The following is a 17179-nucleotide window of genomic DNA, read 5'->3' on the forward strand; positions in this document are numbered from 1 at the left end:
TCTTAGAATAAGGAGCCACCCATTTAAAACTGAGTTGAGGAGGGATTTCTTCTCTCAGAAGGTAGTAAATCTGTGGAATTCACTGCCTGAGGGAGCTGTGGAAGCTTGGTCATTGAATAAATTTAAGACAGAGATAGACAGTTTCTTAACCGATAAGGCAATAAGGGGCTCTGGGGAGCGGGCAGGGAAATGGACCTGAGTCCATGATCGGATAAGCCATGTATTTGTATTAAATGGTGGAGCAAGCTCGAGGGGCCATATGGCCTACTCCTTCTCCTATTTCTTATGTTCTTATGTTCTCCAGCACGTTGAGGTGTCTGCTGTATATATCCACGTCTCTGAGCCATATAGAAGACAGGTATCACTACTGCCCTGTAGACCATAAGCTTTTTGTCAGATTTAAGGTTCGTTGTCTTCAAACGTTCTCTTCCTCAGGTCACAGAAGGCTGCGCTGGCACACTGGAGGTGGTGTTGGACCTCGTCATCGATGTCTGCCCTTGCTGATTGTAGGCTTCCGAGTTATGGAAAATGGTCCACGTTGTCCAAGGCCGAGCCATGGATTTTGATGACTGGGAGGCTGTGCTGTGTGGCAGGGTCATGTTGGTAGAGGTCCTTTATCTTATGAATGTTTAGCGTAAGGCCCATGCTTTTGTATGCCTTGGTGAAGGTGTTGATGAATGTTTGAAGTTTGGCCTCTGAGTATGTGCAGACGCAACCCGCCGTCCACGTACAGAAGTTCAACAACCCTGTTGATGAGTCCTTTTTGTGTCAATCTACTCCAAGCGGACGATGCCTGTGTCTGCGCACATTCTGAGGCTAAACTCCAGAATATAGTCGATGTATTCACTGAGGCATATGAAAGCATGGGCCTTAAGCTTAACATCCGTAAGACAAAGGTCCTCTACCAGCCTGTCCTCGCTGCACAGCACTGCCCCCGAGTCATCAAGATTCACGGCGCGGCCCTCGACAACGTGGACCACTTCCCATACCTCGGGAGCCTCTTGTCAACAAAGGCACACATTGATGCGGAGATTCAACATTGCTTCCAGTGTGCCAGTGCAGCCTTCGGTCGCCTGAGGAAAAGAGTGTTCGAAGATCAGGCCTTCAAACCTAACACCAAGCTCACGGTCTACAGGGCTGTAGTAATACCCAACCTCCTGTATGGATCAGAGGCATGGACGATGTACAGAAGGCACATCAAGTCGCTGGAGATATATCACCAACGATGACTCTGCAAGATCCTGCAAGTCCCCTGGGAGGACAGATGCACCAACATCAGTGTCCTCGCCCAGGCTAACATCGTTAGCATTGAAGCACTAACCACACTCAATCAGCTTCGCTGTGCAGTCCACTTAGTTCACATGCCAGACACGAGACTCTCCAAGCAATTGCTCTACACGGAGCTCCCTCATGGCAAACGAGCCAAAGGTGGGCAATAGAAAGGTTACAAGGGCACCCTCAAAGCCTCCCTGGTGAAGTGCGAATCTCAACGCTGTGAACGTGAAGCGGTCAGGCGCAGGCAACGGAAGGTGCGTGTGGTAATTCAGTGCCAGCCCCCTTCCCTTGATGAATATCTGTCCCACCTGTGACAGGGTCTGTGGCCCTCATGTTGGATTGTTCAGCCTCCAAAGAACTCACTTTAGGAGTGGAAGCAAGTCTTCCTCGATTCTGAGGGATTGCCAATGATGATGACTCCAAGCGGTTCACCCTGGCATAGATAAACAGCTCCAATTAAGTTTAAATTTGTTCAATATAATCGTCTCCACATTTTGAGGGTTCTCAGCTTGCAATTGTAGGTCTGAATTGTCTTCACCTATTAACATTTGATGTGTATGATTGGTTTGTGGGTAAAATCATTCCAACTCGCTGTATTTTACTGGATCTAATGATTCACATACCTGGGGAGAAATCATCAAGTAAATTATATGCTCAGTTTTAACTTTTAAAATTAAAATTAAAACATTTGGCTCGGTGCCAAAAACCAACAATAAACTTTGTTAATGTTATTTAGATTTCCTCAGGCAGAATGGAAAAATGTATTTTGACACATTATTCTCTGAAGGGATTTTGTTGACACATGTTGATTACATTCTTTCCTTTGATCTGAGGTGTTATTACCCAGCAGTGCCAAGGAAAACCATCATGTATATAAATTTGTACACATTTCCACGAGTTGCAGCGAGAATTGAAGAACAGTTACCCGCTAAAAAGCTTCGTGATGCATTACTTCTTGATTTGGTATATATTTACAGTTGCTGTAACAGCGACTAACAAACCAAGCTGTCAACTTCAAGGAAAGTTTAACTTACCAGGTATCAGTAAAAGTGGAGATATCATCCTTGGCGGAATGTTTAACGTTCACTCGCACAGATTTGAAAATAATCGAAACTTTGAACATTCGCCAGAGCAAACAAGATGCAAAGGGTTAGTTCAGCTCTCTTGTATGCGATTTGTTTACCGAAATATATATTGTTGTCAATGTTGCTGCTCAAAAGCATGTACATTTAGAGTGGGTTTGAAATGGGTGAGTTTGCTTTTAGTACATTGAGTACATTTAACTTTAATTTACCATGGATTCCAGAATGAATGAACTTATTCTGAAGTACTTATTTTCTAGGTTTTACTTCTGTTGATTTTGTAACAACACACCGAATATTTAATTATTTCAAACTAAGGGATAAATACAGAGTAACAGTTCAGGTCACAAGGTTCAATAACCATGCTGTGCTGGGATTACTGACACCAGCAAGGATCGCGTTTAGAGGGCTATCTTCCAAGAAATTGAGGAAGGGGAAAATCTGTGCATTGTTTGGTGGGCAGGGGGATGAGGGAGGGATTGTTGTGTAAAATGTGTTTTTAGCGCACTTACATTGAGATTCTAAAGGTTATCGTTATTTTGTCTATCTATCTATCTATCTATCTATCTATCTATCTGAAATAAATAAATAGTGGAGGAAGGTCAGCATTTGTGAAGAAGGAAAAATAAGTCTATGTTTCTACCAAGACCCCTTTTTAGAACTGGGAAATAATTGTAAGAGAACACGTGTTATAACACAATCAGAAACGAGTGGAGATTGAAAACACATACTCTGTGCATAGCAATGAATTTAGTATCCCAAATGTTTTGCAACCTGCTTGAAGAAGTCAGGAAATTGTTTCGTGGCAAAAATGATCATCTTCGGTAGATAACAGACAAAATAAGAAATAAATTAAATAAAATAATTACTTGTTTTGAGCATAATAATTCAACTCATCCTAATACTAGGTTTTGAAAAGTATAAATTCGAGTAACTTATATCATTCGGATAACAGTTAGTATGTCATAGGTTTATAATCAGAGGGTTAAATTAGGCAGGAAACTTTTAGGAGATCACATGCCAGGTGCAAGCGGCTTACTTAAAGAAAGAACATATTTGGGACTAAGGTCATATTTCTTGGTCTATATTGAGCGTTTAATTAGAAAAATAAAGCATGTATCATATACTAAAATACAGTGGATTATGGAATGGAGTAAGACGCGCTTCAAAGAGAGAACGAAGATAACTTTCAGGTAAAAGAAGTAAAGCTAAATTAGACAATGTCGGGAATAGAAGTAAATCCTTTAAAAGCAGTATTTTATAGAACAAACAGGAAATGTAGTAGATGACCTGATTGAAGGAGTATTCTATTTTATATCACATACGGCAATTTCTTATTCTTCTGTCCTTGGGTTATACATATATGCATGACTCACCGAATGCAATTTTTTTTAACAAACTCTTATCAGTCAGAGTGAAATAATGAAATGTAGAATATTTTTTGAAGATTTAGTTGTAACATATATATATATATATATATAATACATCTTATAGCAGTCAAAATAGGACTTAAAGTCGCCAAGATATAGAACATAATTTAATTGTCAACAATCAAATTTGTTAAATTTACTTCACATAATCTCTTCTGTAGTGAATTTATCACGTAGACTGCAATCAATATTAAGCAGGTGTAAGGAATATCAAAATGAAATATGATGACAGGTGGCTGGCTCATGTACATGCCTACCAACTAGTAATTTGTACTCTACAGTTTTGATTTCAGATCTTTTCGCCTTGTGCAGACTATGATCTTTGCCATCGAAGAAATAAATAGAAGCCTTACATTGCTTCCGAATATTACAATGGGCTATAGAATTCTCGATGACTGTTCATCATCTACAACCGCTACGAAGGCAGCCCTGGCTCTTGTTAATGGAAGGGAAGAAATTATTTCTGCCAATGATTGTAAAGGTCCTCCCAATGTCTTGGCGATCGTTGGGGGCGGTGGATCCTCCCAATCCATCGCAATATCAAGGACAATCGGTCCTTTTAGAATCCCATTGGTAAGGTGGGCATTTCATGGGAGCATTCTGGTCCAAGCATAAATGATAGCAACAATACCTCATTGAATTATATTCATGTACATGCTAGTAGAAGCAAATAACAGGACACGTCCTTGGTTAATATTTTAATGGGTTGGATGTATTAAAATATTACGATGAGTTTATATTTTATTGTAATCCAATACATTGATTTTATGAACTAATGCAACCAACAAGAAAGGTAATTCTTGTCTTTGTGATTACAACCTCAATGAAAGAATTAAAACTATATACATTAAATAACATAAATGTTGTAATCATCGTTATAAGTAGGATTACATTCTGTGGCCTTTATCTTCTTTGACATTGATTTCTATTGTATGAGACTTACTGCCGGTTGTTTTCAACAGATTAGTTACTTTTCCACGTGTGCGTGTCTCAGTAATAGGCAGGAATACCCCGCTTTTTATAGAACAATACCCAGTGATTACTATCAGTCCAAGCTTTTAGCTCAGCTCGTTAAAACCTTTGGATGGACGTGGATCGGAACCATAAGAAGCAACAATGACTATGGTAATTTTGGAATGCAAGCTTTTATGGAAGACATTGAAAAGCTGAGAATTTGCGTAGCTTTCTCCGCATCATTTTCAAGAACCGATCCCGAGGACAAAATATCAGAAATTGTTCAGATCATCAAAAAATCAACAACAAGGGTCATAGTAGCATTTTCTGCCACAGGAGAAATGCGGATTTTGTTAAGAGAAATTGTACGTCAGAATGTGACGGGGATACAGTGGATAGGAAGTGAGGCTTGGGTTACAGCAGAATTACTTACTCCAGAGGAAAGGACCAGGTTCCTCATTGGGACAATGGGACCTGCCATCCATATGGCAGAGGTGGTAGGATTACGAAAATTTCTTCTTAAGGTTAACCCATCTACACTCTTGGGCAACAGCTTAGTGGCGGAATTTTGGGAAACAACATTCAAGTGCACTCTACTGTCAGAAAGTGACCGCACATCAAAATCTGCTCCTGCATATCAGCAATGTACAAGCCATGAATCTCTATACGATGTAAACAATGCATATTCTGACGTAAGTATGGATGGAAGTTCCTACAACGTATACAAAGCAGTCTATGCCTTCGCCCATGCAATGCATGGGATGCTTACCTGTGAAGATGGAGAAGGCCCGTTTACAAATGACACGTGTGCACGCATTTCTGCTTATGAACCGTGGCAGGTAAGAAGCTGACACATGTAAAAAGTAGATAATATTCAAGCTAGATTTTCATATAAACATAGAATGATGCATCATAGAAGGTGGCCATTTGGCCCCTTGTGTCTATGCTGTCTGTTCAAAAGCACTAACCAATTAGTGCCACTCACCTGCTATTTCCAAAGGGCTCTGGATTTTGTTTCTTTTTCAAGTATTCATATTCCGTTTGGACAGTCACTATTAAATCCGGTTCCATTAGCCTTTTAGGCAGTGCCTTCCAGATCATAAAAACTAGCTACCTATTTTGTTCTCCCTCATGTCACTTAGGTGCACAACTCATGTTTCAGTGCTTCAACCAATGACCTTCTGATTAAGCGCAAGAATGGAATCAATTGAAATAAATTGAAAATTACAGAGAAAACCAGGGGTGCGGGGGGTGGGTGGGTGGGTGGGAAGTGGTGTTGGTGGGTGGGATCCTGTGGAGCCACCCTGTTAACTAAACAGGCTAACTTCTGAAAACCTATCGGTACAGACTGGAGAAAAGAGAAGGTTGAGTGATATTAAAATAGAAATCTTTAATATTGTGAAAATGTTAGATATGAGGAAATAATGGGGGAATCGAAATATAAGGGCCATAAATATAATATGGTTGTTAATAAATCCAATACGGAATTCAGGAGAAACCTCGTTACTCGGAGAGCTGTGAGAATGTGGATCATTCTGAACACATGAAGTAGTTGAGACAAATACCTTAGATGCCTTTAAGGAGAAGTCTAGATAAATGCACGATGGATATGCCGATAGCATGAAATGAAGCATGGCCAGAGGAGGATCGTATATAGCATAAACACCAGCATAGACCTGTTAGGCTGAATACCTTGTTTCTATGCTGTCATGTCTATGTAATTCTAGGAAGTATCCTGAAAGCGATGATAGTGATACCTCCGGTGCGACATAACATTTATAAAAGGAAAAATATTTTTGCAGTTGTTAATCCTACTCGTTAAATCTACTGCAGCTCCTTGAGAATATAACTGAGTTACTTGTCAAAGTCAACTCAGTAGGTCTATTTTAGGATGAACATTGATGGTCCCGATGGTCTTTTTCATTTCTCTTTACTTTATTTAATGTAATTACTGAAGTGACTTTAATATATCTTGCCTGGATAGGCTCTAAATCTGTCTTTTTATATTATTTGTAATATGGAACAATAAAAATGATGTGCTTCATCCTCAATTAATTAATACACGCCCTACTGTTTTGCAGCTACTTCATTATATAGAATCAGTTAATTTCACAACTAGGAATGGTGACAACGTCTACTTTGATTCCAATGGCGATCCAGTGGCGAGATATGACCTGATAAACTGGCAAGTCAATAAAAATGGTTTACCAGAGATTGTGACTGTTGGCTATTACGATGCTTCTGCATCTTCCGGCCAGCCAATTGTTCTAAATAAAGAAGCTATTGTGTGGAATGGCGGAAACAACAAGGTGTGTCCATCAAGAAAATAATCCTTCTTATTTAAATTCTTCACAATGGTACCTGTCTATTTATTCAAGTCTTGTTTACTACAAACAGTCTCAAATAAACTTAACCTACAATTAATTTTTAATATATGTAAATAGAATGTTATGGGATTTGGCCCATTATCCGGCTGACTTTCTGAGCTTGTATCTCGGAACTTAGATCCAAATTGTCCTAGTATCATGAAACTCTTATCTCTCTGCTAAAGGCAATGGCCCTATGTAGAATGTCTGTGGGTAATGTCTAGGAAGTTAAGATAGCTATTCTTAATGTTGCCATAATTGCAGCTTAATTTAGTGTTCACTCTTTGAAGGGCATTCTGAATAAAATGAACATTCAGCCCCTCCCAAACTCATGACTTCCACGACTTAGAAGGAGAAGAGTAGCAGATGCATAGGAACTCAGTCACTTTCATTTGCCCTCTATGTCACACAGCAGCCTGACTTGGACATATATCGCTATTGCTTCATCTTCAGTGGGTCAAAATCCTGGAACTCCCCAACTATCAGCTCTGTGAGAGCACCTAAATACACATTAGCACACCACTGCGGTTAAATGCCATATAATACCTGATGTCAGTTTAACTCGATTAGATACAGGTGAGATAACAGAAATAAACACTGTCCCATGTATCATCTTCAAACGCTTAATCCATGGTGAACATTATTACTGGAAAGCACTAAAGCAGAAAAGAATGAAAGAATCATGGCAGGAAAGACAATAAAGGGAAGATATGCATATAGCCACTTTTACGTCCACATGATGGCCCAAAGTTCTTCACGGTCAGTAGATTACATTGAACTGGAGTCACACGTGAGATGTCGGCAAACGCTGCAGCCTATTTGCGCACAGCAAGGTTGCATAAACACGTTTTTAGAGGAATCAAGCAGTATATGTTATATTTAAATCAATAGGTATAAATATTTTAAAAATAATTAAATAATTCCGATCTAAAAAGCTGAGGTGCACATGATTGATTGTCATAATAGTTGTAGTCATCTATTGATGTTGTTGAAGCTACAACTGTGGCAACGTAATAGAGACCGCTGACTAAAAATATAGCTTAATATTAATTCAATGTAAAATCACTAATGCTGTGCTCCCTGTACCTGTATCGGCATTAAACATGGACTGCAGGCAAAAATATGATTTTATTCCAACAGTAATCATTGCTTTAAATATAAATATATGGAATAGGAATTCACAAATTAGTAGAGTTCAGTTTTACCAAAATTACATGTAAAACATTTTATTAACTATTAAGTACCTGAGGATGAAGATCGTAATTGGTGCTTACAAAAACAACAAGATTGTTTCGTTAAATTGTGGACAATTGTAAACCAGGTGAAACATTACTTGCTGTAATCTTAATGATAATCTTTGCATTGCCAATTGTGGGATCTTGATGCGTGTACATTGGCTGCCGCCGTTTCCTACCAAATAACTTGGAAAAGGTTTTCCATTGACTACCGAATGTTCTGACATGTGGGGAGACGTGAAATACGTCATATGAATGCAAGTTGTTGCTTTCATTGTTTTAGATACGAATGAATACGCACCTAACTATTTTCTATAGGAACGTAAGATCAGGAGTAGGCCCTCAAGCCTGTTCCGTCATTTAAATAGATTATTGTTGATCTGTATCTTAATTCCAGATTCCTGCACCAGAGGAAATTGTATCACTGTATATACCATAATAAATTCTTCAATCATCTTAAACAATTTAATTCAATCTCCACATAAGCGTCTATATTCAAGGGAATACAACCAACATATCCTCATAACTTAACACCTTTAGCTCTGATATAATTCTGGTGAATCCATGCTGCACCTGTCAAAGAACAATATAGCATTCCTGCTGTGCGGTGCCCAGAACTGAATGCAATACTTCAGATGGGGTCTAACCAAAGCTCTGTACAGCTGTAACATACCTTCCACCACTTGTGCTACAGCCCTCCTGAGATAAAAGCCAACATTTAATTATTTTAAATTATTTTTTGCACCTGTCCACTAGCTTTTAGTGATTTCTCTAATTGGACCCAGAAATCCCTCCACTGATCCACATTTCCTACCTTCTTCTATTTAGAAAATACTCTGATCTATCTTTCTATTTTTAAAATGGGGAACAAAGAAAAGGAAGACACAAATAACCTTCCGGAAATACTAGGGGACTGAGGGTCTAGCGAGAAGGAGGAACTGAAGGACATCCTTATTAGTCAGGAAATTGTGTTAGGGAAATTGATGGGATTGAAGGCCGATAAATCCCCAGAGCCTGATAATCTTCATCCCAGAGTACTTAAGGAAGTGGCCCTAGAAATAGTGGATGCATGGGTAGTCATTTTCCAACATTATGTAGACTCTGGATCAGTTCCTATGGATTGGAGGGTAGCTAATGTAAACCCACTTTTAAAAAAAAGGAGGGAGAGAGAAAACAGGGAATTATCGACCAGTTAGCCTGATATTGGTAGTGGGGAAAATGTTGGAATCAATTATTAAAATATAATAGCACCTTATTTAGAAAGCAGTGACAGGATCGGTCCAAGTCAGCATGGATTTATGAAAGGGAAATCATGCTTGACAAATCATCTGGAATTTTTTGAGGATGTAACGAGTAGAGTGAACAGGGGAGAACCAGTGAATGTGGTGTATTTGGACTTTCAAAAGGCTTTTGACATGGTCCCACACAAGAGATTGGTGTGCAAAATTAAGGCACATAGTATTGGGGGTAATGTATTGATGTGGATAAAGAACTGATTGGCAAACAGGAAGCAAAGAGTAGGAATAAACGGGTCCTTTTCAGAATGGCAGGCAGTGACTAATGGGGTACCGCAAGGTTCATTGCTGGGACCCCAGCTATTTACACTATATATCTTAATGATTTAGATGAAGGAATTGAATGTAATATCTCCAAGTTTGCAGATGACACGAAGCTGGGTGGCAGTGTGAGCTGTGAGGAGAATGCTGAGAGGCTACAGGGTGATTTGGGTAGGTTAGGTGAGTGGGCAAATGCATGGCAGTAAAAAGTAAATAATTGTGAGGGTATCCACTAAACATGAAGGCAGAGTATTATCTGAATGGTGACAGATTAATAAAAAAGAAGCTGCAACAAGACCTGGGTGTCATGGTACATCAGTCATTGAAAATTGGCATGCAGTTTCAGCAGGCAGTGAAGAAGGCAAATGGCATGTTGACCTTCTTAGCGAGAGGATTTGAGTATAGGAGCAGGGAGGTGTTACTGCAGTTGTACAGGGCCTTGGTGAGGCCACACCTTGAATATTATGTACAGGTTTGGTCTCCTAATCTGAGGAAGGACATTCTTGCTATTGAGGGAGTGCAGCGAAGGTTAACCAGACTGGGATAGCAGGACTGACATATGAAGAAAGACTGGATCGACTCGGCTTATATTCACTGCAATTTAGAAGAATGAGAGGGGATCTCATAGAAACATATAACATTCTGACGGGAATGGATAGGTTAGATGCAGGAAGAATGTTCCCATGTTGGGGAAGCCCAGAACCAGGAGTGACAGTCTAAGCCATTTAGGACCAAGATGAGGAGAAACTTCTTCACTCAGAGAATTGTGAACCTGTGGAATTCTCTACCACAGAAAGTTGTTGAGGCCAGTTCGTTAAACATATTCAAAAGGGAGTTAGATGTGGCCCTTATGGCTAAAGGGATCAAGGGGTATGGAGAGAAAACAGGAATGGGATACTAAAGTTGCATGATCAGCCATGATCATATTGAATGGTGGTACAGGATCGAAGGGCTGAATGGTCTACTCCTGCACCTATTTTCTATGTTTCTATGTTTCTTCAGTCCAAACGAGGTGACCTCACACTTTCGCACATTGAACTCAATCTGTCCCATTCAAATAATTTATCAATTTTAGCTTTGCACTTTCTTCTCCCATATACACTATTTACTGTGCCATCTAACTTAGTGTCATCAGCAAAATTAGATACATGGCTCTCTATTCGTTCATGCCAGTCAATTCTAAATATAATGAAAAGCTCGGCGACACCACTAGTTACATCCTGCCAATTTGAGTACATTACCGTACTCTCGATCTACTACCTCCTAACTAATTCCCTATCCAAGCCAATAGAACACCTCCAATTCTATGCTCTCTCAATTATGTTATCATTGAACAACATTTTCAATATATATTCAGTGTCATTCACAAATGTAGAGTTAATAGTGTTCTAAGTTATTGAGCAAAAATATTATCACATGATTATTAATTGTAGAAAACTCTTTGTTTCATTTGTAACCCCTGTAAAAATAAATATAAAATATTTACAATTGGATACTGAATACGTATAATACTATGTTCGAATACATCACTTACTTCACAATATCTACTCTAGATTTACATGGAAAGGATTCTACTTTGCTATATATCATTTGCATCAATTAATCCTTTATTGAACAATATAACCTGTGATATAATTTCAAAAAAAGTGGCTGATGTTGCGAATAACATTACTTTCTAAATATCGTTATTTGGAACTACAGTATATTAACTGTGTTTTGCACAAGGTGTAATTTTATCATAATATGAACGTTGCTGTCACATTTTCTTTAGGTTCCACATGCAATTTGCACAGAGAGCTGCCTCCCAGGAACACGGAAAGTCCCCAGAAAGGGACAGCCGAGCTGTTGCTTTGACTGCACTCAATGCGCTGACGGTGAGATCAGCAACACAACAGGTATGTGAAAACTCGAGTTCCCTGTTTGTCTTTTTACTTTGATGGCGCAAAAATGCTTGACTTTCGTTTACCACTTTCTATTTCTCCTAGATGCTTTAGAATGCACTCAGTGCCCTTTCGATTTCTGGCCCAATCCGAGCAAAAACACATGCGCCGCAAAGGAAATTGAGTTTCTCTCTTTTGGAGAGACATTGGGAATCATATTAGCGATGCTGGCGTTGCTCGGAGTCTGTGGAACTGCAGCAATAGCTGGTGTCTTCCTTCAGTATAAGGACACTCCCATTGTGAAGGCTAACAATTCCGAGCTGAGCTTCCTGCTTCTCTTTGCATTGACTCTTTGTTTCCTTTGCTCTCTGACTTATATTGGTGAGCCTTCATTCTGGTCCTGTGCCTTACAACGTGTATCATTTGGCATTACTTTCGTCTTATGCATTTCTTGCGTTTTGGCAAAGACTATCCTTGTACTGATGGCCTTTAAAGCAACACTCCCCAACAACAATCTCATGAAATGGTTTGGACCCACACACCAACGCTTCGGCGTATTTGCTCTGACATCTATTCAAGGATTGATATGTACAATATGGCTAAGTACGGCGCCACCTTTTCCAATGAAAAACACAAACTATTACAAAGAAATTATTATTTTGGAATGCCGCATGGGGTCTATAACAGCCTTTTATTGTGTGTCAGGTTATATTGCTTTCTTGTCCTGTGTTTGTTTTATTCTTGCATTTCTAGCCCGGAAACTGCCCGATAATTTCAATGAGGCCCAATGTATAACTTTTAGCATGCTCATCTTCTGTGCTGTTTGGATTGCATTCATTCCAGCCTACGTGAGCTCCCCTGGAAAATATACTGTAGCGATAGAAGTGTTTGCTATTTTGTCATCCAGTTTTGGGTTGCTTCTATGTATTTTCTTTCCTAAATGTATTATTATATTGCTTAAACCAGAAAGCAACACGAGAAAGCATGTAATGGCCAAAATGCCTTCAAAAAAGCTTTGAAATGTTGATAATATGAATAATTCAATAAACATGTCAATATCAATTGCTTTTTCTGTAATTGCATGATAATGCAATAGTATCAACTCAATCAAATCAAAGTACTTGTATGCAAAATTAATTTATTGTGGATTTAAACGCTGTTGACACTGTATAATCTTAATTTCCAGCTGAATAAATGTTTACTTCTGATCTGTAATGAAATGTATCATTTTAGATTACTGCACAAGATAAAAGATCATGGTGTTGGGTGTAATATATTAGCATGTTTGAGGATTGGCTAAGTAACAGAAAACAGAGAGTCGGGATAAATGGTTCATTCTCTGGTTGACAACCAGTAACTAGTGGGGTGCCGCAGGGATCAGTGCTAGGACCCCAACTATTTACAATCTTTATTAACGACTTGGAAGAAGGGGTTGATTGTAATGTAGCCAAGTTTGCTGACGATACAAAGATGGGAGGAAAAGCAATGCGTGAGGAGGACACAAAAAATCTGCAAAAGGACATAGACAAGCTAAGTGAGTGGGCAAAAATTTGGCAAATAGAGTATAATGTTGGAAAGTGTGAGGTCATGCACTTTGGCAGGAAAAATCAAAGAGCAAGCAATTATTTAAATGGGGAAAGATTGCAAAGTGCCGCAGTACAGCGGGACTTGGGGGTGTTTGTGCATGAAACGCAAAGGATAGTATGCAGGTACAGCAAGTTATCAGGAAGGCCAATGGTATCTTGGCCTTTAATGCAAAGGGGATGGAGTATAAAAGCAGGGAAGTCTTGCTACAGCTGTATAAGATATTGGTGAGGCCACACCTGGAAAACTGCGCGCAGTTTTGGGTTCCATATTTACGAAAGGATATACTTGCTTTGGAGGCAGTTCAGAGAAGGTTCACCAGGTTGATTCCGGGGATGAGGGGATTGAGTAATGAAAAAAGGTTGAGTAGATTAGACCTCTATTCATTGAAATTCAGAAGAATGAGAGGCGATCATATCGAAAGGTATAAGATTATGAGGGGGCTTGACAAGGTGGAGGCAGAGAGGATGTTTCCACTGAAGGGAGAGACTAAAACTAGAGGGCATGATGTTCGAATAAGAAACATTTAAAACAGAGATGAGGAGAAATTTCTTCTCTCAGAGGGTTGTAAATCTGTGGAATTCGTTGCCTCATCGAGCTGTGGAAGCTGGGACATTGAATAAATTTAAGACAGAAATAGACAGTTTCTTAAATGAGAAGTGGATAAGGGGTTATGGGGAACGGGCGGGGAAGTGGAGCTGAGTCCATGATTGGATCAGCCATGATCTTATTCAATGGCGGAGCAGGCTCGAGGGGCTATATGGCCTACTCCTGTTCCTATTTCTTATGTTCTTAACTTAAATCTCCTGTTCAATGTCCTCAATCGGGTATAAAGTTGAGCAGCATTGAACTTTGTATAGAAGTTTGATAACTTGTTCCTGTATTTTAGCTATTATTTTAAATCTTGAAATTAGAGAATCATACAACACAGAAGCTGGCGATTGAGTTCATCATGCTAGTATCGACTTTTTAAAAGGAGATGTCCAATTAAGCCCCACTCCATTTCTCTATCCCCATAGCCCGACAATTGTTTCCTTTTCAAATATAAAACCAATTCATTCTGAAGATTACTGTTGAATCTGCTTCCACTACCCTTTCAGGCAGTGCTTTCCAGATCACAACAATTTGCTGCATTGAAAAAAAAGTGATTATTTGCAATGCATTTATTACTCTCACTACGCAAGCATGCCGGTTTCATACCACGCATTGCACTTTATCTGTTCGCGCATGCGCAATACCAACCGCTTCGACGGCTGCAGCTTGCACTGGCATCTGTCCATTATCTCTGTGCAGATAAGATCAGGGGAACAGTTGGAAGCCAGTGGAGGCAGAGCGGAATGGGGGGAGAGTGGAGAGGGGAATAAAGGGGGTAGAGAGAGGATCGAAGGGGGAGGAGAGAGAGGATCAGAGGGGGAGATCGAAAGGGAGAGGGAGCGTATCGGAGGCAGAGAGAGAGAGTCAAAGGGTGGAGAGGAGATGAGGAGCTTGGCGGCGTAAGGTGGGGGCGGGCAGAAAGTCAGCAACTCCGGGAGGAAGCGAATGGAGAATACAGTGGGAATGGGGGAAGGAGGGGAGGAATGAGAGCAAGAACATGATCCTAATGGGAAGTCGGATCACATTCTCCCCCCTCTGTTAAACTTGGATCACGCTCTTCCAACCCCATCCCACCCCGTTTGCACCCATACCATGTTCTCACTCTCCTCCTCTAGACGTGGTTGATTTCTACTAGCATGTGCGGCAAGTGACATCATTGGACTGGATGAAATGCTGATACTGTCACTATCACTTCATATCCAATACGCCGGTTAACAATCTGTGATCTACACACGGTGCCCCATCTATGAGCAGGGGAGAGAGGAATCTCAGGAACCTGTTCGGTTCGCAGGGGAGAGAATGGCAGTAACCTTTTGGGCGGAAGGTCAGGAACTCGGACGTGAGTAGAAAGTCAGGAACCCGGCCGGGAAGAGGGGAGGAATAGATGAGGAACTTGTGTGGGCTGGGATGGGCGGGGGTGAATCAGAAATGTGCTGGAGCAGGGGCAGATGGCTAGGAACTTGCGGGGGGGAAGAAGAATGTCAGGAACATGGGCGTTGGGGGGAGGAGGTGAGTAACACGGTGAGGAACTTTTTCGGGAGGGAAAAGATGAGGGACTTTTTTGGGGCGAGAAGTTCTGGAACTCAGGGGAGAGACGGACAGGAATGCGAGGGATGGGGTGTTGTTGAGCGGGCGGATGTCAGGAACTCAGTGGAGGGAGAAGATCAGAAACTTGTTGGGGGTTAATGTCAGGAGTGGGCATGGGGAGAAGGTCAGGAACTCGGGAGAGGTGGAGGCCAGGACACTGGGCAGGAGAGAAAGTCAGGAACCCGGTGTGTGGGCGGGGGAGGGGAAACTCAGAAACTCGTTGGGCTTGGGGTTGGGGTTGGGTGAAGGCCATGAACTTGTAGGGGAGGGGAAATGTCAGGAAATTGTTTTGGGGGAAGGTCAGGAACTCAAATAGTGGGGAAGATCAGGAACTTGTGGGTCGGGGTCAGGAATTTTTTTGGGGTGTGGGAGAAGGTCCTAACATAGAAACATAGAAAATAGGTGCAGGAGCAGGCCATGCAGCCCTTCTAGCCTGCACCGCCATTCAATGAGTTCATGGCTGAACATGAAACTTCAGTACCCCCTTCCTGCTTTCACGCCATACCCCTTGATCCCCCGAGTAGTAAGGACTTCAGCGAACTCCCTTTTGAATATATTTAGTGAATTGGCCTCAACTACTTTCTGTGGTAGAGAATTCCACAGGTTCACCACTCTCTGGGTGAAGAAGTTTCTCCTCATCTCGGTCCTAAATGGCTTACCCCTTATCCTTAGACTGTGACCCCTGGTTCTGGACTTCCCCAACATTGGGAACATTCTTCCTGCATCCAACCTGTCCAAACCCGTCAGAATTTTAAACGTTTCTATGAGGTCCCCTCTCACTCTTCTGAACTCCAGTGAATACAAGCCCAGTTGATCCAGTCTTTCTTGATAGGTCAGTCCCACCATCCCGGGAATCAGTCTGGTGAATCTTCGCTGCACTCCCTCAATAGCAAGAATGTCTTTCCTCAAGTTAGGAGACCAAAACTGTACACAATACTCCAGGTGTGGCCTCACCAAGGCCCTGTACAACTGTAGCAACACCTCCCTGCCCCTGTACTCAAATCCCCTCGCTATGAAGGCCAACATGCCATTTGCTTTCTTAACCGCCTGCTGTACCTGCATGCCAACCTTCAATGACTGATGTACCATGACACCCAGGTCTCGTTGTACCTTCCCTTTTACTAATCTGTCAACATTCAGATAATAGTCTGTCTCTCTGTTTTTACCACCAAAGTGGATAACCTCACATTTATCCACATTGTACTTCATCTGGCACGCATTTGCCCACTCACCTAACCTATTCAAGTCAATCTGCAGCCTCATAGCATCCTCCTCGCAGCTCACACTGCCACCCAACTTAGTGTCATCCGCAAATTTGGAGATACTACATTTAATCCCCTCGTCTAAATCATTAATGTACAATGTAAACAGCTGGGGCCCCAGCACAGATCGTTGCGGTACCCCACTAGTCACTGCCTGCCATTCTGAAAAGTACCCATTTACTCCTACTCTTTGCTTCCTGTCTGACAACCAGTTCTCAATCCACATTAGCACACTACCCCCAATCCCATGTGCTTTAACTTTGCACATTAATCTCCTGTGTGGGACCTTGTCGAAAGCCTTCTGAAAGTCCAAATTTTCCACATCAACTGGTTCTCCTTTGTCCACTTTACTGGAAACATCCTCAAAAAATTCC

General features: G+C 41.0%; 1 protein-coding gene across 1 annotated transcript; it reads left to right on the top strand.

The window, feature by feature from the left end:
* Positions 1-4075: 4075 nt before the first annotated feature.
* Positions 4076-12797, top strand: LOC139265452 (extracellular calcium-sensing receptor-like). Its single transcript, XM_070882462.1, has 5 exons — positions 4076-4365; positions 4755-5580; positions 6823-7050; positions 11670-11793; positions 11884-12797. Exons 1-5 carry the CDS (start codon positions 4103-4105, stop codon positions 12795-12797), a joined length of 2355 nt encoding a protein of 784 aa, XP_070738563.1. The 5' UTR covers positions 4076-4102.
* The last annotated feature ends 4382 nt before the right edge of the window (positions 12798-17179 follow it).

Source organism: Pristiophorus japonicus, chromosome 6, assembly GCF_044704955.1.
Source record: "Pristiophorus japonicus isolate sPriJap1 chromosome 6, sPriJap1.hap1, whole genome shotgun sequence".
NCBI classification, from domain to species: domain Eukaryota; kingdom Metazoa; phylum Chordata; class Chondrichthyes; family Pristiophoridae; genus Pristiophorus; species Pristiophorus japonicus.